The 27,305-nt window shown below is 39.4% G+C and overlaps 1 protein-coding gene across 2 annotated transcripts in view; it reads left to right on the top strand.

The window, feature by feature from the left end:
- Positions 1-27,305, top strand: part of CNNM2 (cyclin and CBS domain divalent metal cation transport mediator 2) — a 93,130-nt gene that overhangs the window by 54,872 nt on the left and 10,953 nt on the right. The window contains exons 2-7 of one of the 2 annotated variants that reach the window (XM_075216227.1): positions 16,335-16,478; positions 17,847-17,984; positions 19,079-19,248; positions 21,313-21,406; positions 25,309-25,371; positions 26,757-26,941. In XM_075216227.1, coding sequence (XP_075072328.1) covers positions 16,335-16,478; positions 17,847-17,984; positions 19,079-19,248; positions 21,313-21,406; positions 25,309-25,371; positions 26,757-26,941 — 794 coding nt within the window. The remainder of the gene's footprint in view (positions 1-16,334; positions 16,479-17,846; positions 17,985-19,078; positions 19,249-21,312; positions 21,407-25,308; positions 25,372-26,756; positions 26,942-27,305) is intronic. The other variant, XM_075216228.1, reaches the window with a different exon arrangement.

Raw genomic sequence — 27,305 nt, 5'->3', positions numbered from 1 at the left:
AAATACTATTGAAGTTAAAACATACCACATTTAAAATATTTCTAATTAAGTCTTACTGCATCTTTCTGGTGCCAATTGAAATGATTGTGCAGCTCCGCAATCCAATGATTTGATGTACTGATTAACACCAAATAGAAGTCTAAAACTCATTTGAAATTGAGCACAAATTAAGCTAAAGTCTCATAACCACATAAGCAGAGGTAAAAGAATAAGGGGTGTGGCGGCGACCAGGGACTGCGGGTTGACCTGCTCTCCACTGAGGCCCCCGATCTCCAGAGCAGAGGTCTCTTCTGAGGGGAGCTTGCGCCAGACTGCACATGCTCAGTAGGGCTCATCTCCTGGTCCCTACTCAAATTTTGCCATGGGGCCCATCGAGACACTGCTCCGACCCTACTCTTAAGCCATCAAAGGCAAAATTAACATGATTCACTTTATATGAAATTTATCTGAACAATAAATGATAGCACTAATGAGAGTATAAGAAAAAAACTACCTTTGAGCTCTAGTATTATGAGTGATGAATGGAAAGAATGGGCAAGATGACCTTCTGAGACTGTGGTCTGCAGTTGAACTTTATTTAGGATGAAGTGACTGTCTGTGAACACTGTGTAATGATTTTCCCTGGTACCTGTCTCATGGGAGAACAGTTTTCCATTTGTTTTATCTCTTCAGTGTTCTCTATGTCTTGGGTTACGATAGTTTCCACTGCTCACTCCTTATGCAAACATCCCATCAGGACAGTCCACCCTAAACATGAAGACATGACCAGAGAGCTGCTTCTGCTAATTATGGGAACAGACATACCAAAAAATGTTTTCTTAAAATAATCGTGCAGTGACGGAAAAGTCTTTTCTCATTGTCCTGTGCATGGCTGCAGTTTTCTCATGATATATTTCGGTATGTATGACATTCCCGATAGGCACACCTTTCACCATGGGATTCTTGGACAACAATTTCATCATTTCTACTCTTCAGTTTTCTGGAACAAACCCTAAAGGTTATTTTTCGAAAAGTGAAAATAAAAAAATATAAAAATAAAAAAAATGTTTTGGGTTAGTGTGAATGGTTTTGTTACTTCGCCACCCAGTTTGTTGGGGGAAGAGGGATGTTCTTGCACAGTTTATCTGGGTCTCTTTCTCACTATCAGTATCCGACTGTTACTGATCACTCCTACTGGTGTCACCTTTACACCTGACACTTGCTGACTGCAAATGCCAACTGCGCAATAGTTGTAGGATAATCTCGCTGCCACCACTAGGCTGCTTCACAGCGCCTAGAACCTACTTCTGGGGTTGCTGGTATACCTGCTACAGCGCCTCTTTGCTGTGGGTTGGCTGGTACCTCCTGACCACTTACTATGGCGCAGCTGGGTAGCAGGCAGAGTGTTGACACAGATACTGGGTTCAATACAGGACAACTGGGAATAGATTAGAGTGTAAGCTCTTATCTGTTGGTCACATGATACAGCAGGCAATAGGCATCAGGCAGATTATTCAGACAGTGATGTTTATTGACTCAAGGGGTCCTTACAAGGACAATTGCACACTAGTTGGAGGTACTAGTGAACATCCAGACGTACAAATAGTACATGGTGATTCAAAAGTCGCAGTACACCCTTTTATTTCAAAAACTCTACAGGAATTGGGCCGATTGGCAGATTTCAAGATGGCGCCCATGTTTGGTACATACCGTAAAAGATAGACCACGTCACCCATACCTTACTGTAGTATTCAGGTTTCCCAATTTTCTGTAGAGTTTTTGAAATAAAAGGGTGTACTGCAACTTTTGAATCACCCTGTAGAATACATTTTACATGGGTAGCAGGGCTTTTTTATTTTATACAATTGTACAGCCCTAACCTGGCAGGTGGTAATCCAGCCTCCTGCTCCTTTAACCATATCAGGCTGCTTCATGCATCCTGCATGTGAATAAGCCTTTGCGGGATTAACACCTTTTTACATTGTTGCTAGTGGCATTCAGATTCCAGGGCAGCAGTCCCCAGCTGCCGCTACCTGGAGCTCCCTGAGCTCCAGTATTTGGCTCTGCCTGCTGGGCCCCCCTGAAGGCGCTATATCTCCTAAATTAATTTGAATCCAAGCGGCTGCTTTACTTGCAGTCGCTGCTGGAGGGGGACCCACTCTGCGGCGATTCCCTTGGACGCCGCTGCGCTAGATCTCCATGGCACAAGTTAGTATTTTATTTCTTTTATTTAAACATACATATTTCAATATACATTTTTACACTCCCAGCACCAGGAGTTAACCCTTTCGGCGCAGCACCCATACACATTAATATTTTCATTCATTCATTAAAACATTTACAAACTTTTTCTCACACTCTGCCGGGGTTTAACCCCTTTAATGCTGCTTCGCCAGGTATTAATCTACCTGTACCACAGCGCATATTAATTACACTGTCAATTTATTAAATAAACATAATTAATTTTATCTCCTCCAGCACCAGGTGTTAAACCTCCCAAGGTCCATTTAAAGATGGCCGCCAGAGCCAGGACCTGGACCCGACCACAGTGAGCTATACTATTTGCCCATCTAAGTACATTCATTGGTGGATGCCCACATCCAGGGGTTCGAAACATTGAACCACTGGATTCCATTACAAAATTTGGAAAAGGACTTGGCAATGTCGATCTAGCCTAATGGGCCCTAACTCTGCTCTCAAAAGAGCATCCACTGGTCCAGAGCACAACAGCTGCCTTGGGGAGGAAGCGGATATGTGCTCAGGTCCCATAGTTGCTGCACCCCCTTCAGTGGTGGTAGTTTAGCCACTTCTCGCATCCCAATTTTGGAAATTGCTCTGGAAAATCAGTATGTGCCTACTTTTACCAGATTGTGGGTCTGATTGGAAATGCAGATGAAGGAAATTCCATGCTACCACTTTAGGACTGCCCCCTTCCTCAATAAGAGGAAATTGGGACTGTTTTTTTTTTTTTTATTAATATTTTTTTAAAGTATGCTATGAATTTCTATGTGCATTTTGTCCACTCCAATAAAAACATTTAAACACACAGTTTGTGATATAAAGTACTTCTGGAACATTCAAAAGACACCCATTACTGGTGCCTCTTGACTAACTGAAAGATTCATATCCTGTTGTTGGGGGATAAAGGCTATGTGGAATGTCCTCCCCACCATCTCCTCTCCTAAATGAAGCCTTCTCTGTCTTGGATTTCATTGAAATAATCCTTTTCCACAAAATGGAATTATGTTTTTGCAGGTAGGTCTATAAGTAGGGGCATTCATGCCCCTAGCCTGCACCTGGCAAAGAACACCCCTGATCCGTTAAATTCCTCCCATCAGAAGATGCCCGAATTGTGACCTGCAAATCCATGCACTTCCCCATAAAACAGATGAATTTTCGAAATTGACATAAGCACTGTGGAAAGTGCATGTTTTGCATTTTCATAAATAGCCTTTGATTCATTAGAGCAGATTCATAGAAGCAGTAATTGATGGTTCGTTTGTGATTGGTGAGGTGAACAAAGACTGAGAGATAAATGGAGGTCATCATGGTCTTCTACACAGAGCAATAGGCTCTTTCATCATTGGCAGCACCACTGCACAAAAATGCAAAAATAGATAATGTTCCCTGTTGGCGCTCAGGCTATTTAGTCTGAAGTTAACAGCAGCTGTAGAGTAGCTTGGCCAAAAATATATCAGCTGAAAAATAGCACTAGTATAAGCTAGGCTAAAAAGCGTATTAGCTGTGGGAGAAATCTGATTAATATACTGTATATCATTGATCTAAATATATTTTTTTATATAAACTAGTTTAAATATATTTACATGTGAAGTAAAATATATATTTTTAATTATGAAAAATGCAGCAGAGGCAGTTGCAGCGGTAATACAGTCCGGGAGGAGTAAGAGGTACCTGACCGGGTTTGCCGGGCCAGTCTCTCGAAGGTCCAATGCTGCTGAAATGTAAAATAAAAAAAAGTTTGAAAATGAATGTTTTTCTTCTTTTTTATTTTTTATTTTAATGCATTTGTTCTGTTGACTAAATGGCCAAAAAAGCCTGTTAGATTCATTTCAACTCAAATTCTAGATGCATTTGATCTTCCTTACTGTAATGTAATGTACTGTAAGTTTTGTTTCGTATTTCTTTCCCTTCAGTAGTGTTAAACTAGAGTTTTATATGCTGGGATTATTCCACCTCTACAGGTTGAATGGGTATCGTAGCCTGCTAAATTTGATTATACTACTGCATATATTTTAAAGTGTGTTCAAATGTGTACAACACAAATATGCGGACAAGGTTTAGAGATTCTTAGAAAAGATTTACTAAACTAAAGTGATAAATTGTGAAAAGTTACTTAAGGAAGTACTTGGTAAATGTTTACAGAATGTGGGGTCAATAAGTTAACATTTTAAAGATGCAAGGGTTCACTTGCCAGTACTTTACAGAGATAAGGGAGTACTTGGTATAGACATGAGGGGTATTCTTGCCAACTTTACTTGTTTCCCTTGTGGTATCTCCCAGAAGAGAGGTCAAGGGGCAAGTGCGATTAGCGTAATTGAGGTTCCCGCCAACGTCACTAGGAAGTGGGCAGGATTTGAGAGAATGGCCTGCTCTCCCGGGAGTCCGGGGATCTACCCAGAATTCTGTAGTCTCACGGATGTTCTGGGGAAAACACGAGACAATGGGTTCTGCATAACAAATACACATTTTAGGAACCCTGATCTATGCATTACAGGTACTTGTTTTGTTATATGGAAAGGTTCTCAAAAAAATATCTTATAAACTAAACCATTTCATAGCTATATTTTGTACTTAAAGAATAATCTGGAAACAGTCTCACTGGGTATTATTAGTATTTTTTGTATTATTATTATTATTATTATTATTATTATTATTATTATTATTATTATTGTTGCTGTAGTTTTATACTTTTAGAATATAAAGTGGTCACTTGCAGGTTCTGCATTTCAGTGATGTAACCCTTTGGAACGTAAGGAAGGTGGAGATAAAATTACTTGTGAGCTCCCAGTGAGATCTGACACTGGAATATAAGCCAAGCTCACCTGACCTAAGCCTTAAATGGCACTATCAATGTTTATTTTCTTTGGTTATCGGTTTTCTGATTGTGAGGTAAAGCAGAGTTCAATTCCTGAGCAGTCCTTTTACTTTCCAAATTACATTATTGTCATGTGCAGAAAGAGAGGTAAATAAAACTTTGTAATGGCTGGCTCTTTAATGAAACAAAATAAAGAACAAAACCTCAAATATTGTTTTAAAGGTAACCTCAGCCTTTGGGTTTGGTTCATTAACCCCCTCCTATCTAAATGTCCGACTAGAGGGGTACCCTGAAGCCCCTCCTGATGAAGATATAAAGCCCCCTGAACATACCAGTCTCCATGATTGGAGGACACAACATTTGGTTGGATATTTGTGTAACTTTTGAGTAGTCCATCCCCTGAACGTGAAAGTTATTTTAGCTTTATTTTAATAGAAGATAAAAGGTATTTATATACCATTTTATACCTTTTAGCTGATTAAAAAAAAGAGAGATGCCTTACTCTAATTATAAATGGGAAACCTGCACTCTACACAGGTTGTGGATTAATTGAGTGGAGCTCAAGCCAGGTTCTCATTCATGTACGTTGTTCACACCTGATAAAGATTTGTTTTCCACACTCTGATCTGATATTTAATTTACATTTTTATTAAAACACTAAACATGCCCCTCATCCTAAGTGTAACATTATACCCAATATATTCCAACGGGTTTTACAATAAATAACAAAAACATCTCCTCTAGTTGTTGGCATCTGTATAAAGTCCCCACTATATGCTCACTTTATATAACTTATCATGGCCGAATACCACTGAATGGAAATGACGTTGCCCCCTTACAGTGCTGGACCAGGGCTACTGTCTAAAACACCCCTTAGTCTGCTGCTGCTTTTGAAGTAGAGCCAGCACTGAAACCAAACTCATGGGGACTTGATGTTCCATACACCCCACGGAACATGGGGATAATAAGAGGGCCATGGGTCACAGAACCAGTTGTATACATTTGTTATTGTCTGTCTGTTAAATGTAATGCCCATTTTACAAGTGACTTAATGCTTCCAATATTTTATTAGCCATTTACTATACTTGTGGTGTCCATACAGTTTGCTATTTTGACAGTCCATTTAGTAGCTTTAGATATAATTAGCCCACATATAAGTGTGTATGGACCCAAAATGATTACAGTTCCCGATCAACATCTCAGTGGGATCTATCATTGGTCAATTGGTAATGATCACTGTCATAGTAAGATCGTGCTAATTGTGTTCCGCAGGAACTGGCCATTCTGCCCAACTGATATCTACTATATAAATGCCTAGTGGCGTGTGTGAAAAAAAACATACGAAGCTGCAGCGCCACCTGCTGGGCAGAGTTATACACTGACCTATATATTTCTTGAAGGAGAAGTGACAGTTGGGAGTGGTTGGTGGTTGCCGGGGGTGACAGTGGGGAGTTTTTAACACCTTAAGTAGCTTGATGAAGGATGTGGCGATGAAGATGAAGGATGAGGTGATGGAGAAAAATGATGAGGTGGTGACATGTGGACAAAACCACGTTAAAAAAGGGCGCTTGCGTCGGGAAGTAACGCTCTTCCCCTGAGGAGGCCTGGGCTAGGCCCAAATGCATGACAAGAACCTTTTTAACACCTTAAGTAGCTTGATTTGACTAGAATGCATGAGTATCATGCACGGGGTAACTTGTTATAAATAGATCTCTTGTATAAAGCAACGTGTGTTTTATGTTTAGTTTTTCTGCTAAATATCGGCAGCAAAGAAATAGAAATTGTGCATTTGAAGTTATTTTGGATTTTGTCTTTCAGGGATTGCTCTGTCCTGAGTCACTACTTTGGAATCCGCTTCATCATATTTAAGCACTTATTTCAATTTAATTTTGAAAGCTTTCCCATGTGCTTCAATGAAAATGTTGCAATGTTTTTATTAACTGGATTTCTTAGTATGCATTACATCACTAAAGCACTTTGTAATGTGCAGTCATGTTTCTGAACCCTGATCTCTAGTGATAGGTTTTCAGGATTATTTTCTAGTTTTATATATATATATATATATATATATATATATATATATATATATATATAACAATTTCATTCACAGTGGTCAGCATTGCTGATTTGCCTCGCTAGGACCATGCGTTCTATTACACTATGGTACGACCTGTCTGTTCTCTCTGTATTTGCGTAGGTATGCTGGTAGGTTGATGGTGTCAATTTTGGCAAGAGCCAAGAGTGTGTGTGGTAAGGAATTTTAGACTGTAAGCTCCACTGGGGCAGGGACTGAATTACAATCAAACAGTATCTGTGAAGTGCTGCATTTTATGTTGGCGCTGTATAAATGATAATAATAAAGAGCTGGAGATACCAGCGATGAAGCAGTGATGGTCTTCACCATTTTACCAGTAATCCGGCTTTAAATGTCCAAAATCCTTTAAAAGTATTTTTTTTGCTTGCAGAGTAACAGCATCCAGTAGTACTAGTGTCCATTTTTAAAAGTGATCATCTTAAGGTCATATGAGCTGCATAACAGATAGCACACCTTTATTATGTATTATCCGATAGAGTGTAAGGGTATGAGCATTGCCCTCTTAGCCCTCTGTCTGTTTTGTAATACCAATATCCATTTTTTATTATTTTTTTTATTACTATGATTGCTCTCAATTGTACAGCTGACGCTACAAATAAATGTTAACAAATAAACACATAGGGCCTGATTCATCTGTGAGCGCAAAGGTCTCTGACTACAGGCTACAATTTCACTGACGGAACTGGAAAGGGGCGTATGCCCGCGGGCAGTGTACAGTAACGGTGTGCCCAGCTGGAGCACACTCAGTAGTGACTGATTCAAGCTATGGGCAGGTTTATTTCTGTTGTATGACTTGCACCAGCTACAGGTTCTGTGTAAGTGCTGGGTGATGGTGGTGACGATTGCCTTTCATGCTAGAACATGTGTTTGCAATTGGGAGGAACTGTAAAAATGCACTTTATGTACAATAGAAATTCATAACATCCTAATGTATTTTATGGGGAGAAAAAAAGTGTTTTGTTTTTTTTTCTTTAATTTTTTGACATTAAGGACTATATTATTAACAGGTGACATTAAGTGTATTTGTTTTTTTCTGTGCGTTCTTTTGGGACTTTATATTCTACATATATTGGATACTCTGCAGTGTATTAACTGTTAGAACCAAGCACAGAGACATTTCCCACTCCCCGGCAGTGGTTACACCTTGCGTATTTTACCTAATATTAGACATCCAACAATTGACCTTACCATTGTTAGGTGGGCTAAACTCCGAACCCATAAATGCATTTCTTCCCCAATTTCATCCTTTACTCCATTGCTCGTCAGACCTCGTAGAGACCAGGCTATGTTTGAATTGATGTGTTCGGGTTAAACCTGCCTTCCCCACCTACTCTCAACCATATACAAGTTACTTCTAGAGAATCCTTTTAGTTCCTTACCTAAATTTACGAGTCATTGGGAATGGGACTAAGACCAGTTATTTTATCTAACCAGGTCCCATAACATTTTCCGAACGACCCAAGTGTGTCCCGTCAGTGTAGTTATAACAGACCCAGTATAAGGTTCTCTCCAGATGGTTTTGGTGTCTTGCCCATCTGGCAAAAATTTACCTGGGGGTTCCTAACTTCTGCTATCGGGTTGTCCATCTTTCACGTGCCTACAGTAGTATCAAGGACTGTAGTTACCATTGTGAGAGGATATCTCCAGGGCAAGGAGGAGGTGGGGTCAGTATAATTTTACTGCCGTATTCTAGTTCTTAGCCTCCTCATCCGGGTTCACTGTTTTGTCCCATACCTCCCACTTTCTATACCTCTTCAATATTTGTTACCACTCCTGCATCTCATACTCTAGAATACAGAACAATATATGGGGTGAGATAACAAGTGCACATAAATTATATTTTATTCAGAACACTTATTTAAGTCCATGAAGATGAAGGCTTTCCATGTTTCCATCACCAGCCCCCTTTCCTCTCTTCTTAGCTGGGTATATTGGGTTGCGTGAATCTCTCTTGGAAAGCTGAATGATAATGCCCAATGCTTTTTACTATGCTGTTTACAGGTGTGACACAAAATGTGGGCCTAAAATGATCAAAACTGCCTGATCAAAACACTCTTCAATGTGATTGGACAGGTCCAAAATCTTTGGTTGGTGAACAAATTGGCATATGTTGTAAGGTTATTGGCAAACTAGGCTGTGTGGGTGTCATACAGTCTGGTCCATGGAACCCACTTTTCACAACCCCAAAAAAGACTGTATCTGTTTAATTGGCTTTGCATATAATTAGCCAGATCTGGTTGATCAACGGCTGGGATTAATGCCTGGCTTGCCATATGTACGGCTCAAATTATTCTTTCATGGTCATTGGTTTGCAATCTCTTAACCAACTTATTTTTGTACAACTTTATATGATTACATAAAAGTTAATTTTGCACTATAAAAAAATTAAACACTTGGATGTAGGTAAGATATACTATGTTCAGTAGGTAGGAAATACTCCAATTCTGTACAAACACATTTTATTTTCAACGGACTGCAAAATTGTAGCAAAACAATGACTATATCTGCCACTTCACAGTATGTATGTAGTTACAGTTGTACGTTTTGTATCTGTGTGAATGCATTTTTAGTAGAGATGAGCGGGCTCGGATATCTGAAATCCGAGCCCACCCGACCGTTGCCGATCCGAGCCGGATCCGAGACAGATGCGGGTATTCCCGCCAATTGCAAAACTGAAACCGAGGCTCTGAGTCATAATCCCGCTGTCGGATCTCGCGATACTCGTATTCTATAAATTCCCCGCTAGCCGCCGCCATCTTCACTCGGACATTGATCAGGGTAGAGGGAGGTTGTGTTAGGTGGTCCTCTGTCCTGCTATATCTCGTGCTGTGCTGTGCTGTGCTGTGCTCAGTACAGTGGTGCTGTGTCCTGTGCTCTGTCCTTCTGAGTTCAGTGGTGCTGCTGGGTCCTGTGCTCTGTCCTTCTGAGTTCAGTGGTGCTGCTGGGTCCTGTGCTGTGTCCTGTTCAGTCCAGTGGTGCTGCTGTGTCCTGTGCTCTGTCCTTCTGAGTTCAGTGGTGCTGCTGGGTCCTGTGCTGTGTCCTGTTCAGTCCAGTGGTGCTGCTGTGTCCTGTGCTCTGTCCTTCTGAGTTCAGTGGTGCTGCTGGGTCCTGTGCTCTGTCCTTCTGAGTTCAGTGGTGCTGCTGGGTCCTGTGCTGTGTCCTGTTCAGTCCAGTGGTGCTGTGTCCTGTGCTCTGTCCTTCTAAGGGCATTGTTATTTCCCCATTATTCCCAAGTTGTAAAATTTTTAAAAAAAATTTTATAAAAAAAAATAAAAAATATCCAAAAACAATCCTGCAGTATAAGTCCATTGGTACTGCAATATTACAAAGTTCACTGATTCTGCAGTATAAGTCCATTGGTACTGCTATATTACAAAGTTCACTGATTCAGCAGTATAAGTCCAGTGGTACTGCTATATTACAAAGTTCACTGATTCTGTAGTATAAGTCCAGTGGTACTGCAATATTACAAAGTTCACTGATTCAGCAGTATAAGTCCAGTGGTACTGCTATATTACAAAGTTCACTGATTCTGCAGTATAAGTCCAGTGGTACTGCAATATTACAAAGTTCACTGATTCAGCAGTATAAGTCCAGTGGTACTGCAATATTACAAAGTTCACTGATTCAGCAGTATAAGTCCAGTGGTACTGCAATATTACAAAGTTCACTGATTCTACAGTATAAGTCCATTGGTACTGCTATATTACAAAGTTCACTGATTCAGCAGTATAAGTCCAGTGGTGCTGCTATATTACAAAGTTCACTGATTCTGCAGTATAAGTCCATTGGTACTGCTATATTACAAAGTTCACTGATTCAGCAGTATAAGTCCAGTGGTACTGCTATATTACAAAGTTCACTGATTCTGCAGTATAAGTCCAGTGGTACTGCAATATTACAAAGTTCACTGATTCAGCAGTATAAGTCCAGTGGTACTGCTATATTACAAAGTTCACTGATTCAGCAGTATAAGTCCAGTGGTACTGCTATATTACAAAGTTCACTGATTCTGCAGTATAAGTCCAGTGGTACTGCAATATTACAAAGTTCACTGATTCAGCAGTATAAGTCCAGTGGTACTCTCCTGTGCCGCATATAATTTTTAAAGGCTTTGCCGAGTGTGTGTGGCTTAGGGGTACGCTCTCTTGTGCTACATATAATGTAAAACAAAAATTTGGAGGATAAAGTAGGGAAAGATCAAGACCCACTTCCTCCTAATGCTGAAGCTGCTGCCACTAGTCATGACATAGACGATGAAATGCCATCAACGCCGTCTGGCAAGCCCGATGCCCAATCTCCTAGTACAGGGCATGTAAAATCCAAAAAGCCCAAGTTCTCAAAAAGTAGCAAAAAGAGAAACTTAAAATCATCTGAGGAGAAACGTAAAGTTGGCAATATGCCATTTACGACACGTAGTGACAGGAACGGCATAGGCCCTGGCCTGTGTTCATTTCTAGTGGTCCAGCTTCACCCAAGGATCTAAGCCCTCCTCCCCCCCCCTACAAAAAATTTAAGAGAGTTATGCTGTCAGCAACAACAACAAAACAGCAAAGAACTCTGCCTTCTAAACAAATGACATCACAAATCCCCAAGGCGAGTCCAAGGGTGTTGGTGGTTGTGAACCCTGACCTTCCCATCACTGTACGGGAAGAGGTGACTCCATCCAGCATTTGCAGCACACCCTCTGCATATGTTGGAAGGATCACCCACAGTGTAGATCCAGATTTGGATAATCAAGGTGTCAATGTTGTACACCGGGAGGAGGCTATTGATGTAGCTGGTGCTGTGGAGGAACTTGATGATGAGGATGGTGATCTCAATGATGAATGCTCTGTACCATGGTCGTCTAAAACAAGAGTTATTGACATGCTATAACTACTGTAGTTTTTATAAATTATAAACACTACACTTGAAAGTTGGAGGAGGTATTGTGGCCCCGGTACCAAATTGGGTACCGGAGCCACTCCACTATGCAGTCCAGATAGAGGCGTATCAGATATTAAACAACGTTGACTGTTGCGGCCAAATCATAAATTAATGAAAATGACCTGTCATCGTCAAAAACAAGAGGTATTGACACGCTCGAACTACACCCTGTATATGCTGCAGAGGATGTAGGAGCAGGCAGCTGTGCAGTGGAATTCAGACCATTTGAAGGCGGAGGTATTGTGGCCCCGGTACCAAATTGTGTACCGGGACCACTACACTATGCAGTCCAGAAAGCTACCTCGGTGAAACATTTTGGACTAAAAACAATATTGTGAGGTGTGAGGTGTTCAGAATAGACTGGGAATTAGTGGAAATGATTGTCATTGAATGTTATTGAGGTTAATAATAGCGTAGGAATGAAAATAAACCAAAAAACTTGATTTTAACACTTTTTATGTTTTTTTCAAAATAAATCCAAAACCTTAAATCCGAACCAAAAACTTTCGTCAGGTGTTTTGCGAAACAAATACGAATCCAAAACACGAGACACCAAAAGTGGCCGGTGCACATCCCTAATTATTAGTTGCTTCTAACACTAACCTCAATCATCTGGCTTTGCTTAATTTTCCCATGGTCAGGAGAAAGCCTATGCTAAACATGGTTACATACTATACCTCCGTACATGCTATGGACAAGCAGTGCACCTACAACCTAAAGTAAAAAGTGTGTGTGTGTGTGTGTATGTATATATATATTTTCATATTACACCAAGCATGCCTTTTTTTCCTTACATGTATTTTAAGTCGCGCTCCTGTCATAACCTGGCTTTTTCTGCCATTCAATGCTCTGCACACTGTCACTTTACAGTTTTACAATTTAAACCTGTCCAAAAGCTACCAGCCTTCCTGTAAAGTTGCTATTTACATTTTTATTGCCTTATTTTTATTTGTTTATTGTGTAATTTGAGTTCATTTGCCAAGCCCTATCCATCCACCACAAAAAAGTTCAGCAGTGTGGTGTCTGGGGTACATTATTACCCATTTGTATCCACAACACGATCCGAGTTCTGAATACCTAGAGCCCAACGTGATAAAAATGCTTTATCACATGCGTGATAGCCTTGCTTGCTCGATCACATGATCAACGGTTCGAAAGTGCTCCTTTAAAACATGGTTTAATAAGTTTGTTTACTTTTGGGGAAAAACGGTGCCTTTTGAGGTATCTAATATTACAAAATATATTAAAGATCAATACAAAAACTTGTCTAACAAACTTACAGTACCAAGGATCAAGGGGTCATCATTAACTAATGGAACATGGACAGTTTCACCAAGAACATAGGAAGGGGTTCTTTACTGTAAGGGTAGTTCAGTTGTGGTTAAGCTTAAGGCGTTGATGACAAATTCCCAAACAGAGTTTAAAAAAGCAGTGCAGGCTTTTATTACAAGAAATGGTATCTGAGCTGGAATCTAAATGTTTGGGATCAAAAAGCATTTTTTATTTACCTATGAGGCTAAATTGGCAATTGTCACACTAGGGGTTTTATTTGACTTCTTCTGAATAAACACATATTTATTTATTTTTAATTATGAAGAGTTGAATTCTTTCACTTTTTTTGTATCCCTCTGTAACTATGTATGGACATCGGAATCCTCCAATAATGTTTTTCACATTCTGAGTTTTGTTAGTAACACAATTCTCTGGCACAACATTTGATTTTGCAACATCACGTTATTCAATTCGAATGTCTTGTGAGAATTTTATTGTAACTTCTGTCTATGCAGATATCTTGTAATACTATAATATGATACAGTGGTTCACACCCTGAAATTCCACATAGTTGCCCTGAGAAGGCAAGTTTCACAGTTCTCTCACAGACAATATTGTAACAGTATTCTGCTGTGGCTGGTGAAGATCAGTAGAACATTAATACTTTGTGTTGGTTTGTGTGATGGAAAGGAGGAAACAGGATGAATATCTTCTACTATATAAATGCCTAGTGGCGTGTGTGAAAAAAAAAAACCCAAGCTGCAGCGCCACCTGCTGGGCAGAGTTATACACTGACCTATATATTTCTTGAAGGAGAAGTGACAGTTGGGAGTGGTTGGTGGTTGCCGGGGGTGACAGTGGGGAGTTTTTAACACCTTAAGTAGCTTGATGAAGATGAAGGATGAGGTGATGGAGAAAAATGATGAGGTGGTGACATGTGGACAAAACCACGTTAAAAAAAGGCGCTTGCGTCGGGAAGTAACGCTCTTCCCCTAAGGAGGCCTGGTCTAGCCCCAAATGCATGACAAGAACCTTTTTAACACCTTAAGTAGCTTGATTTGACTAGAATGCATGAGTATCATACACGGTTAACATATATATATATATATATATATATATATATATATATATATATATATATATATATTTTTTTTTTTATTAAATTCAAAGTTTGATTTGCACTAAATGGTACATATTAAGTTCCTGAAGTCTTTCCCAATTAATTGTTGTTGCATTCTTATTATTGACCCAATAATTAGACCAATTCCTGGTCTTTTGGTGTTCAGCTGGTATGTAAAGTATGTCTGTCTATCTGCATTTAAATTAGTGGCTCCAAGACAATCAGATTATATAGCAGTTACTCCGGTGAGAATATAACTGGAGCGAGATGGAAACTTCATTTTAAGTCTAATATTAGACCCTGCTTTGGAAAATTCCTTTTAAATGATCACAAGCTGAGAATAGCTAAAGAATTTCAACTTTCAGCAAACAGCATTCACCAAGAATTTTTAACCACTTACGAGAGACCATGGGAAAATTGTATTTATTGAGTAGCTTTCATTGTTTATGTCAGCTGGAAAAAGATCTTCATTCCTGGCCATGTTTCGCTCTAGCACTATTTTAGCCATGCAAAGTATATTTTTGTCGTCTTTGTGGGCAAATGTGTTATTTTAGTATTCTGTACATGTTGGAAAATTCATGCTATTTTGGTTCAATGCCATACATGGCAGGCCTCCTCTGATGGAATGTGGGTCTTTGGGTTCTTGGCATTGTGCTGGAGAAATCTTTTAACTTGTTTTAAGTCTTGCACTATTTATCATTACTTTTGTGTTGTCCTTTAAATAATTGTTTGCCATACATTGCCCACTCTCCCACAATGTATGGAGACTCCCGAATTCCGGGAGGGACTCCTGGGAAAGCAAGTGATTGTCCCGCATCCTGGGTACTCATAGTCAAGTGGTGGCACTGGGGACTTGATGACGTGATTCGCTGTGCCCCGGCCCCCTCCACACCTGCTATTCACCCTCCCTCCATTGTTTGCGCTGAGATGTTAATCACAGAATAGCAATATCGCAGTGCAGGTAGCCATTTTGTGTAGTCGGCCAATATGTGAGAGAATTCAGCTTACCAGTTCACTAGCAGTCATCACTTCCGTCCCAATACTCATGAGGTATGACTGCGAGCCATGAGGCGCAGGATGACTATACTTCATGTATATGAGGCACTTTTCTATGTTTGGGCTGAACCAAAATTTTTGAGAATGCAGCCTACCTATTTATTAGGCACTAATGACAATACTGAGGCAAGTGCCTTACACCTCAGTTATGTTTTTAGTTTCTAGTGAATTAATAGGTCACATTTTCACTTAGGGGTAGATTTATCAAACCATCTAAAAATGTGGAGGTGTTGCCCATAGCGACCAATCAGATTCTGGGTTGTACTAGATAAATCATAACTGGATTCTGATTGGTTGCTATGGGCAGCACCTCCACTTTTCTTTTTTAGGAGGTTGATAAATCCACCTCCTATATTGGTTCAGTCAAAACATGCCTCATACCTCAGTGGCAGGAAATAAGTCTATCACTTCAATAGTAATCTATTTCTCATTTATCAGTCATTTCTCATGATTATTGGTCCCCTTGCCATAGTGAATTGATAGCCCAGCATTGTGCGGAGTTCACACAACCTCCTTTTTTAAAAAAAAAAATAATAAAAAAAATTATATATATATATATATATATTTGCCATGCTGACCACACTCGTGTTTATGTAATTATTAATACACTGTAGCTTACTGCTCAATATTTATTTTTATTAACGTGAGTTTGCCAATCAGATATTTGCTTTCACTTTCTAAACTGTTTTAGAATCTAAGTGGTTAGTTATGGTTACAGCGTGGCTGTGCACAACGCCCCCCGTTACATAATGGAGAGTAGATTGAATGGCCTGTCTATGCAATAAGAGGAAATCAAAGGTCTTAATCTATATTTTTTCTTTCCGCAGGTAAATCTCACCTGGCAATAGTACAGAGGGTGAACAATGAAGGAGAAGGGGACCCGTTTTATGAGGTGCTGGGAATTGTTACCTTGGAAGATGTCATAGAAGAAATCATCAAATCTGAAATCCTGGATGAGACAGATTTATACAGTGAGTTAAATAAAGTATTAAACAAGAAAGAAGGAAAAGAGCTACGATTTTATAGAAGTTCACCAATCTTGACCGATATAATATCATAAAAAACCTTGGATTATTATTGTTTTTATAGGGCTGATCATATTACGCAGCCTTGTAGAGATTATATGTAATCCTTCACATTAGTCCCTTACATTCTAAATTCCCTACCACACACACAGTGGTCCTTTTTAGGCATCCGTCAGATAACCTACTGGAGCACTAGAGGAAACCTAGCCAAACATGGGGAGAACATGCAAACTTCCCACAGATAAGGCCCTGGTTAGAATCTAACCCATGACCCAAATGGTAACAAAAGTCCTTGGTGTTGTTGTAAATTATATAGATATTCAAAGTCACCAAGGGTGTGTGAGTATTAAAGCACGGGGCTGTAGGTTGAGGGCTTTTGTGCAGATCAGAAAATACATAATCATTCTCAGTAGGACACAGGCAAACCGAGGGGGGGGGGGGGGTTCTAGTGTCTGGAAACCCCCCTCCAAGCCTTGGGGCACTGTATAATTGACGAGGCTGGACCCTGCCCCCGCTTCACACGGCTCTGTTTAAAAAGGGAGAGCTGCATACACCTAACAGTAGTCCACGTATTGCCCATGTATTATGGGGATAGGAAGGGTTGGAGAGCAGCCAAGCACTGTCTAAATTTATAGCCATGCCCCCCATGCATGCTGGTCACGCCCACTAGCGGCATGGTGTGGAAACCCCCTCTACAAATCCTGCGTTTGCTCCTGTAGGAGGCGCATTATATTATAATACACCGTTTTTCAAAATGAACACTGAAATGATGATCTCAGAAGTAACTGATTTGTATATTTGACATATAATATTAGTAATAATAATATTATAATAATAATAATAATAACTTGTTAGGCCCCACCGTGCTCCGTAGTGCAGTACAGTATGCAAAACAGGACATACATAAAACATACAAGGTAGACACAATATATAATATATAGCGGCATTACTATCTATCTATTCTGTAATGCCTCTGGTTCCTAATGCATTGTTAGGGAGCATTCTTGTGAATATTGTTTCAGCCACAAAATAGTGCACTGGTGATGTCACAGCTTCCTCGCGTATTAATAGGCTGAATTATTCTCATATCGCAGAATGGCAGCCACAACTCTGTGTAGGAGACACTTTAAATAACAGCTTATCAAAAAGAACAAACAAATCTGTCACACATAGGAAAACACTTGCAAAACACAGATTGTTATCAAATGAGTCAGTTTTTAGCAGAACATCAATTTAAACCTGTTTTGTGTGCATAATGTATTACTAGATTGGTGGATAGCAGCTCTCTGTTTTTTGTTTCTTTACATCTTATAGCGGATAACAGGACGAAAAAGAAAATAACACATCGAGAGAGAAAGCAGGATTTCTCCGCTTTTAAGCAAACCGACAGCGAGATGAAGGTTAAAATCTCACCACAACTACTTCTGGCTATGCACCGTTTCCTAGCAACAGGCAAGTTCAGCTTATCACAGTTTGAGATCACTAACAATCTCACCACTGGCTCCTAACTCTAGGGAGATGGGGAAAGGGTAGTGAAGCTTGGAGTCGTTCCCAATGTCCCTTCTGTGCTTACACGTGTTCTCACTTCCTGTGTTCAGTTGGAGCATTCTTTATTACACAAGGCGAAATAGTGCACAAGGTCAACACCTTTTCCATAGTAAATCTCCTTTTAGTCAGAGAGGTAAAGAATGGATACAGTAAAAGAAAATTACATGATAACTAGGGGCCTGATTCCGTAAGGATCTTAACTTGAGAAACTTCTTATTTCAGTCTCCTGGACAAAACCATGTTACAATGCAAGGGGTGCAAATTAGTTTTCTGTTTTGCACATAAGTTAAATACTGTCTGTTTTTTCATGTAGCACACAAATATCAACTTTAAATTTCAGTGTACAAATAAGCTATCAAGTATTTGTGTGCAACATGAAGAAACAGACAGTATTTAACTTATGTGCAAAACAGAATACTAATTTGCACCCCTTGCATTGTACCATGGTTTTGTCCAGGAGACTGAAATGGTCACAAGTGTAAGTGGGTGTGGGGTCATTGGAACCACTAGGTTTCATCCCTATACCCGTTTACACACGGGCAGAACAGTGAATCTCCGTGCCTTGTAGAAAAGTCCGGGTAAGGGCCCAGCATTGGTATTCTCACCACCCAGGCCCCCCCCCCCCTCTTTGCCCTCAGTAGAGCAGAGCAGAGGCCTCTTTGGAGCAGTTTTGGCACATGTGTATGTCACAATATGCCTCTGCTCTGCACTTTTTAGGGTAAATGGGTTCCTGAGAGTTCCAACCTGGCATCGCCTGGTCCCCCTGCACCTCCTGAACCCACTATAGCTCCACCCCTGTGTTGACATTTTTACTAGCATTAAACACCGCTAGTAAAAGGCAGATTAATTCCAGTGGGTCATTGGCCTTTCGCAGTATATCTCTGGTAAACTGGTTCCTGGAACAGTGAATTTGCTTCAGGTAGTTTGTTATATAACTTATTTTGTGTACTTAGGTGTGAAGTATGTGTGTAATTAACACGGCCGTATTCTCCCTGCAGAAGTGGATGCCTTTAGCCCATCTCAAATGTCAGAGAAGATTCTGCTGAGGCTGCTGAAACACCCTAATGTCATCCAGGAGCTAAAGTTTGATGACCGGAACAAGAAGTGTCCTGAATACTACCTCTACCAGCGTAATAAGCCAGTAGATTACTTTGTGCTGGTTTTACAGGTCAGACTTGTTGTTATGGCTGTCATGGTTTTTCTGCACTAATTCACACTGTGCCTCCTAATGATTTTGTGTAGTAAATAGTTGCTGGTTGTCTAATGCTTCGGATCTGTCTAATGATCACACACATTAGGACTGACAGTGTCACCTATACCCCCTATACTGTTATTAACAAAAGTAATCTGCTATCTGTGTTGTTTGAGTAAAGCGTTCCCCCAGGGAAGGGATCCTGCTTGACTTGATCGCTAGTGGACCTAGTTAAACATTGATACAGTCCATTGTTATATGTGCTGTACGAACTAGGCTGTGGTTGTGAATGGAGAAATACCCTGAAAGAATTGTGCGGATGCTTTTAAACAGATCATTTTTTTAAAAAAAAAAAATCTGAATAAATAAGGACATAAAGGTAAATGGTTATGAAGTATTGGGTTTGTCATGACTAATTTAATAGGCTGGATTCAGCGCTCTTCTGCTTTGAAGACCTTCTCACAGGTTTAGTGTACACACAGTGGAGGCAGCCATCTTGTGTGGTGAAACAATAGTCATAACAAGCTGCAGTCTATGAATTACCTAGGTCTGAAAACTCATGAACAAGGGTTTAGTCACAAAATGTCTCAGTGATGTCACTGGTTCCTAGATAATAATAAAGTAATATTGGTTGCCCCCAAAATAGCTTCATCTCTGTAAATAGCAATTCATCCCAATTCATTTATTACCCTTGTCTCTCCCTTTTGCTCTGCTGTGGTAGAGGGGGGGGGGGTGTATTTATAATGTGTGGACAGATTTACTGTTGGTGGACGTGTAATAGCTCAACTCTAATTTGGCAAAAAGATGCACTTGCACCCCTTGTATCACATGATTTGCCCCTTTTAGCTGGATTTGCTGTACATAAGGCCCAATATGTCATCTTTATGCATTTTGTAGGAATAAAAAATGTAAAATGTAATTCACCAAAATTAGTGGTATAACAAAGCTATAAAATCCCAAAAGCTATTTACCTACGGATGCCATGTGCCCTCTCATAACCAGTCAACTCTTAAATTTAAGTGTCATTACCAACCTAAATGCTGCGTGATTGTTTCTTTGTATCATATATTTGTTTAATGATTTACACTTAACTTGAACTGTAATTTTTAACCTTAGATTACATCTCTTACGCCCTATATAAATCTTGATTATACATTCTAGAACAGTCAGCTCACACTGGAACCCGGCTGTCTGACCGTTCCTGGTTCCAGAGCAGTGGCCCAGGAGCCAGGAATCCGTTCCTATGTTCTAGAACTCGAGCTGGGCTTCCACATCCATGGCTCTGTCATCACAGAGGTACCAGGGCAGTAGGGGGATCTCCCTGGTTTAATAAGACACAGATCAGCTTGAGTGAACATGCTCTGACATGTCAGTACACGCTCCAGCAATGTTACAATAATTCTAACCCAAACCTCTGATATGTGGGGTCGCAATAAACATTATAAATCACAGAGAGAAAAATTGTTCTAGAAAAACATAAAAATAACAGAGAGATGAATAATTATATTTCCTGGAGAAAAGAAAACAACATGTATTATACATGTTACTATATATATATTCAATCCTGATAGAACTGAGGCATTGAGTACATTGGAATATTGGCATGCATATGAATGAATAAAATGCCCACAGACATTAGGGACAGTTCTCTAGGACGTAACATGGCAATACATTTGGGGGAGGACCCAGGGATTCCTACTCACTCTCCCCAGACACCTGCTCTGCTCTTCTGAGCATATGCGGGGGACTGATGAGGGTGAACAGGCGTTCAGTGGCTCACTACATAGCAGCTGCTCCCCCTTCAGTGACATTAGTTCCACCACTAGGTAGTACCTGGACTGTACATATCACAGTGAGATATAGTGACCTTTGCTGTTACATTTATTCCAGAAAGTTGTACTGGCAACTAAACCACACACAACCCTTCCATCGGCTTTGTCCACTGCTCTTCGTCTAACTCAGAATTCATTACTGTGTTTCTGCTTTGCTAAATGCTCCCGGATCATTAAAATGAATATTGCAATCCATATTTATCCATAGGGGAAGGTCGAAGTGGAAGCTGGGAAGGAAGGGATGAAATTTGAAGCCGGTGCCTTTTCTTACTATGGAGTGATGTCCCTCACAGCATCCCCAGGTAGTCCGTTTCTTTCCATAACTCTTTCTACTGGTGACTTTAACATGTGCAGTGTGATTAAAGGAGTCGTCCACCGTCAGATGACTTTTTAATTTAGTTGTCTGTAGATACCCTCCTGTAGCTTTTACTAATTACATGCAATACATTGCTGTATCTGGCTTCTTTCTGGGCTTTGCTGCCATGTAGTTGCGTTGTTTTATTGTCAATATCTTGGTATAAAGTACAGATCTACTCTGCAGCATGGTTGCACAGTAGTTAGTATAGTTGCTGAGGTCATGGGTTTTATTCTGACACTATCTGTGTCATGTTTGTATGTTGTGTGTGTAGTAGAGAAATAAATTGGGCTGTAAACTCCAATGAGGCAGGTGAATGATGACATATTCTCTGGACATTGCTGTCTAGTAAGATTAGCGCTACATAAATGATCAATAATAAATACAGTGCATTGGTGTTGTATCCCAGGGTAGTGATAATAAAATACTTTGCATGCTCCTATAAAGAAGCTGAAAGGTACAGAAAGAAACCAGAATTATAAAACAATGTATATAGTAAAACATTTTAGGATACGGTACAAGCCAATAAACTAGTAATCTGCGAGCGGGAAAACCCTACAAACAACACATGTTTGGTTGCTGCACACATTTGGAAGAGGTGTTCCTTCCCCACATAGCTTTACATCTATTCTTGTTCTATTGTATTGAAGTATAGCCAGAGGGGGCATTGTATGTATGCTGCCACAGTAAAGAGATTTAATGCTACATTCCTTTTCAGTTGAACTGTTACAACCACTCTAACAAACTTGCAAACTGCTGTTTTATAATTGTTCAAAATGTTGTCGTTGCTGTTTCTGAGAACTCTTCTCGTGTTCTAATGAATCCAAAATGGCAGCTCCCATTGTAGTCACATAGAATTGCAAATATCTTGTGATGCCATGCCCCTTCAATTAGATTTACAGTATATCCATGGTGTATCATAAATGTCATACAAAATGCAACTTTTTTTTAAACTTTTACAAAGAAGTTTTACTGTTTAGATCATAAGAAGCAATTTTTGTCCAATTTAGATTATATATATATATATATATATATATATATATATATATATATATATATAATTTAGGTAGAATAAAAAAAAATGTCCTGCCCTCTGTTTGCCTAATGAATTGATCCGGAATACCCATATGTGCTGGTCAGATGTTAGTCTACAAGAGCTGTGTCCACCTGCCAGTGAAATGTGTCTGTACGGAACAATAGAAAGCTGCAAGTAGAGAGCTTGAGCGATCCCATTGGCCCACGGGGACACACCCCTGTCTGGCATACATAAACCAGGACCTGTTTCACAGAAATGGAGGAGCCCCAGGAAAAACGACATCAGCGCAATTACCAGGCTCAGCAAGTTAATCTGTAACAGGGCCACGCAATGGATACTGCAAAGGGCCCCACCGTACATAGGCTGCCTCAGCCTCCCCTTTGTTTCTTCAGAAGGCCTGGGAATCTACATACACAGTGGGTTACTAAGGTTATATATTTAATTATCAAATCATAAAATCCCCTCCAAATAAGTCACCTGGCCTGCGGAAAAATTAAAATCAACTGAGCAGTTAATTTAGATTTTTTTATTTTTTTTTAAATTGATCTTTTGAAGTCTTCCACAGCAGGTCTTTCCTCAAGCAGGATTTACTACTATTCTGACAAGTCATTTTAATATGCTATTGGTTTAATTTTTTGTAATCATAATGTTATTGATCTTAATAAATATGGCATCAAATGGAAATATGGAATGTTTTTGATATTACGATTTGTTATAGAGGCCGATCAGGGATTTAAGTCAAGTTTTTAAATTTAACGTACATATAGCATTGTTTTTGCAGTGTGTTTTGTAGCAGTCCTGATATTCTAAAACAAACTGTTGGCACCAATCTGAACTAAGCTCCCCAAATCCCCTTTATCTTATTTGAAGTACTGTAATGCTATGGAAAGACTTGCATGCATATTACTTGAAGTCATAAACTCTGCATAGTCTAAAAACAAGTCACATATTATTTTATGTATATATATGTAACAGCAGAACAATGCATTGATCATGACATCTTTTTCTTGCCTTCGAGTGGTAGGGTTGGAAGTGACATTTCAAAGAGTGATTCTAGTGACATCTTGTGGTGAAACATATATTGATATTGTGTTTGGTGCTGGTCTATGACATTTACAGGGCTGAAGGTAGAAAATTGGCACAGGGAACAATAAAGCAGGATCCCCCAATGTTATGCTGGATTAAAAATAAAACCTTACAATTTAATAAAAACATTAACAAAACAATAATTGCAAGTAAAGTTATAACAGTATGGAATTTACAATGGAGCATCTGGGGAGCCCAAGACAGATGTCCTGTCTGCCCTGCCCAAAAACTGGCCTTTTATAGTGATGATTTTTAATTTGTGTTCTCATGGAGTTTGCAAAGAAATATGTAACAACCTTTGAGTTTGTTTTGCAAAATAATTAATTACCAAAGCATTGGTAAGATTAATGATTGCTAGCGGGAAATATTATTAATGCTCCTTCTTTCACTTTAACTCTTTGGGATAGATTTACTAAACAGCGGGTTTGAAAAAGTGGAGATGTTGCCTATAGCAACCAATCACATTCTCTCTGCCATTTATTTAGTACATTCTACAAAATGATAGCTAGAATCTGATTGGTTGCTATAGGCAACATCTTCACTTTTTCAAACCAGCAGTTTAGTGAATCTAGCCCTTTAGGTGTGTTTAGGACATGATTTTTATTTGTATGAGGAGCCATGCTTTTCCCAGCCAAGGTTATACATGTTCCCAGCATATAATTATCATCATATAATTCTGAAATAGCTATACTTATAATATATTGGGTCCTGTGTGCTTTTTGATCCTGTATTGTTCTAATGTAAATATTTTCACAGTATTTTATCATTTTGTTAATGCCTTCTTTTGGACTTACAGTGGTAAAATGTCATTTTAGCCAAACCGCACACGGTTTGAAATGTTAAATAGGTAGTGAAATATGACTTACAGTACAAGGACAGGCAAGTGTTGGGCCTATGTCATATGTGATTCCTTATCTTATTGTATATTCTCCTTTCTTCTGAATGTATTCAAGTGCTTCCTCTCTTCTTATGTGTTTAGAGTCAAATCTTCCTTAACTGCAATCGCAATTTTTTCAACAAAATAATATAAATACGTTGTTTATTTGCACATATTTGGAATCAAGCACTGTTTTAATGAGCTGTGATAATTGGTGTAATAATAATCAGATATGTTTTGGCATTACAGTATTTTTTTAAGCACAAAGCTCAGTAATGTTTAAGATTTTGCAATATTCAAATGATTGTTATATTCCCACAGTTTAACTTGCTGATGTTCCTTACAGCACTGTCATTGGAAGTCCCTACAGTATTGGTTTTAGCACTTTAATTTTTTTTTTCTAAATAAAGAGTAATTTTATACAATCTGACAATTACATCTCCTTTATTCCAAGCCATGCAAAATCCTGCCCACTGATGTGTGTTCTCAATGTGCAAAGTCACATTCTATCCAACCATTGAAGTCTATAATAAAATATGTGCAAACTAAGCAAACGTACAACAATAAGTGAATAAGTATCTATTAAATGATCACCTTTGATTTGTAATTTTGCTAAGAGTCTCTTCCTCCTCTTCAGGGGACCATCTACACCAGTTGCTCACAACTTTGCTACTCCAGGCACAAATTGAGGACTTTTAAGCCTCTAAGTGAGCAGGCTGACTACCTGTCTCTAGATTGGCTTCTGTCTGATTTGTAGCATTGCAGTTTTAGTTGAAGAGCGGTTGGTGTAGAGAGTTTTCCTATGTTTACTCTTGTTATCATTCCTTATCTCTTCTTTCCTTGGTTACAGTTCCCTTGTCCCTGTCTCGTACCTTTGTTGTCAGCAGAACAGAATCGTTAGCTGGGTCTCCAGGTAAATCATGCATGCTTCTATTCATTTATTCCCCCGTTCAATTTCTACTCCTATTTGAGGAATTCTCTCTATATCTGCTCTGTTTCTTGAGATGATGGAAAGCTGGCAAATGCCAGGATGGAGAAAAATGATGTTCTTATCTTTGTTAAATTAGCTTCTACAGTCTCTTGCTAAAAATGTAAAAGGCCACATTAACTACATAACAAAGATGAAGTCCTAAACCAACACCATGAGATAAAAGCAAAAACAAAAATCATTACATTTGACAGTTCGAGCAGGGTTTCCCAACTCTGGTCGGTAAGCCCCCCTAACAGTCCGGGTTTTCAGGATATCCATAATTGAATACAGGTGATTTTTAATTAGTGCCTCAATCAGTTTGATTTAACCACCTGTGACACAACCCTGAAATGTTAAGGGGGCTTGACGAATGAATTAGGGACCACTGGCTTAGTGTTGTTTTGTATCTTATAGTATGGGACAGCATTGGTAATTTCTTAACTTCTGTAAGGATACCAGGCGTTTTCCAATCGCAGTGTAGCTAGATTTACAAACCGGATAGTCCTGACTGAATTGGTGCTGGAGGGTATGTAAGTATTGCTCACTTAAACTCATGTTTACAGGGTTATGTATCTTTCAATTGTTGGTTTCAATGAATGCAAGTACTGGAAACTTATTTTTTGCGTTTTAAATAATGACTAAGCCTATACTATAATGTAACCCAATATGAAAAGGCATTTTGTAACATTACAGCACCATAAATATGTGATATTTTATATAACCTTGTTGGCTACCTCACTGCAATCTACTGTCTCTTAAACCTACAATTATTGTTGTTATACTCATTGATTAGTAAGGTGCCACAGTGCTCTGCAGTGCTGGACAGTTGTGAAAACAAAGCATAAAATAGGGATAAAATAAAGGTAGACAAAATAAATGCAGATGTGCAAACAAAGGTTTGGGAGGGTCCTGCTTGTTATGGAGCTTACAGGCTAGTGGTAAAGAGAAGTGATGGCACAGTAGAAGGTGCACCAGTGTGAGTACTAGATCCTACCCTACTCCCTCCTCTATTAAAGGTTGTCAGAGTGTTTGTTCTGTGGGAAGAGTCTGATCAGATGGAGAAGAGAATTCCATAGGTGAGTAACAGCAGGGGGGGAGTGTTGTAGACAAAAGTGAGAGGTAATTATCAGAAAGAGGGATGGAGCAGGGCAGGGGCGCGGTTCATTTTGTGAGCAAAGATCTGGCAGAGATTGCAAATTCACCCACAAGCATTAATAACCATCTAGAACTAATCACTGTATTGTAAAATGCAATAAATTGTTCCATGGACAAGTTATTTGAGAAACTTAATGTAACTAATTTTAACATTTTGTCTTACTCTCTGTTAGCTGAAAATAAATCGCCACCTCGCCCTTGTGGATTAAATCATTCGGACTCTCTAAATAGAAGTGACCGAATTGATGCTGTCACACCGACACTGGGGAGCAGTAACAACCAGCTAAATGCTTCGTTTTTGCAAGTGTATATCCCAGATTACTCTGTGAGAGCCATAACAGACATGCAATTTGTCAAGGTATTTTTTTTTTATGTGTTAATGCTTTGTCAAATACGGTAATCATTCTTCTACTCATCATTATGACCTTAAGTTTTGTCATTCCAAATTCGAATATTTTTTCCTGCTTGGGTTAGATAGTGTTTTACATTCTATATTGACTATAATTGCGGATTCCAGCGCACAGGTCCGGACGGAGCTCATTGAGTCAGGGTAATAATGGATGGAAGGTCTAGGGTGGGAAATTGGGGCTAACTTTGTAAAAATGTTTGTATCTAGAGAGAATATTCCAGTTTGCAAAATGCTTATAGCAGTACTGCTGACTTCATTTGTGATTGCCCCGGTACAACCTAAATTAAACCATGCAGTGGCACAAGACTTAGGG

This window comes from Mixophyes fleayi, chromosome 6 (genome assembly GCF_038048845.1).
Source record: "Mixophyes fleayi isolate aMixFle1 chromosome 6, aMixFle1.hap1, whole genome shotgun sequence".
In the NCBI taxonomy this organism is placed as follows: Eukaryota; Metazoa; Chordata; class Amphibia; order Anura; family Limnodynastidae; genus Mixophyes; species Mixophyes fleayi.
This window is presented reverse-complemented; position numbering and strand designations above follow the sequence as displayed.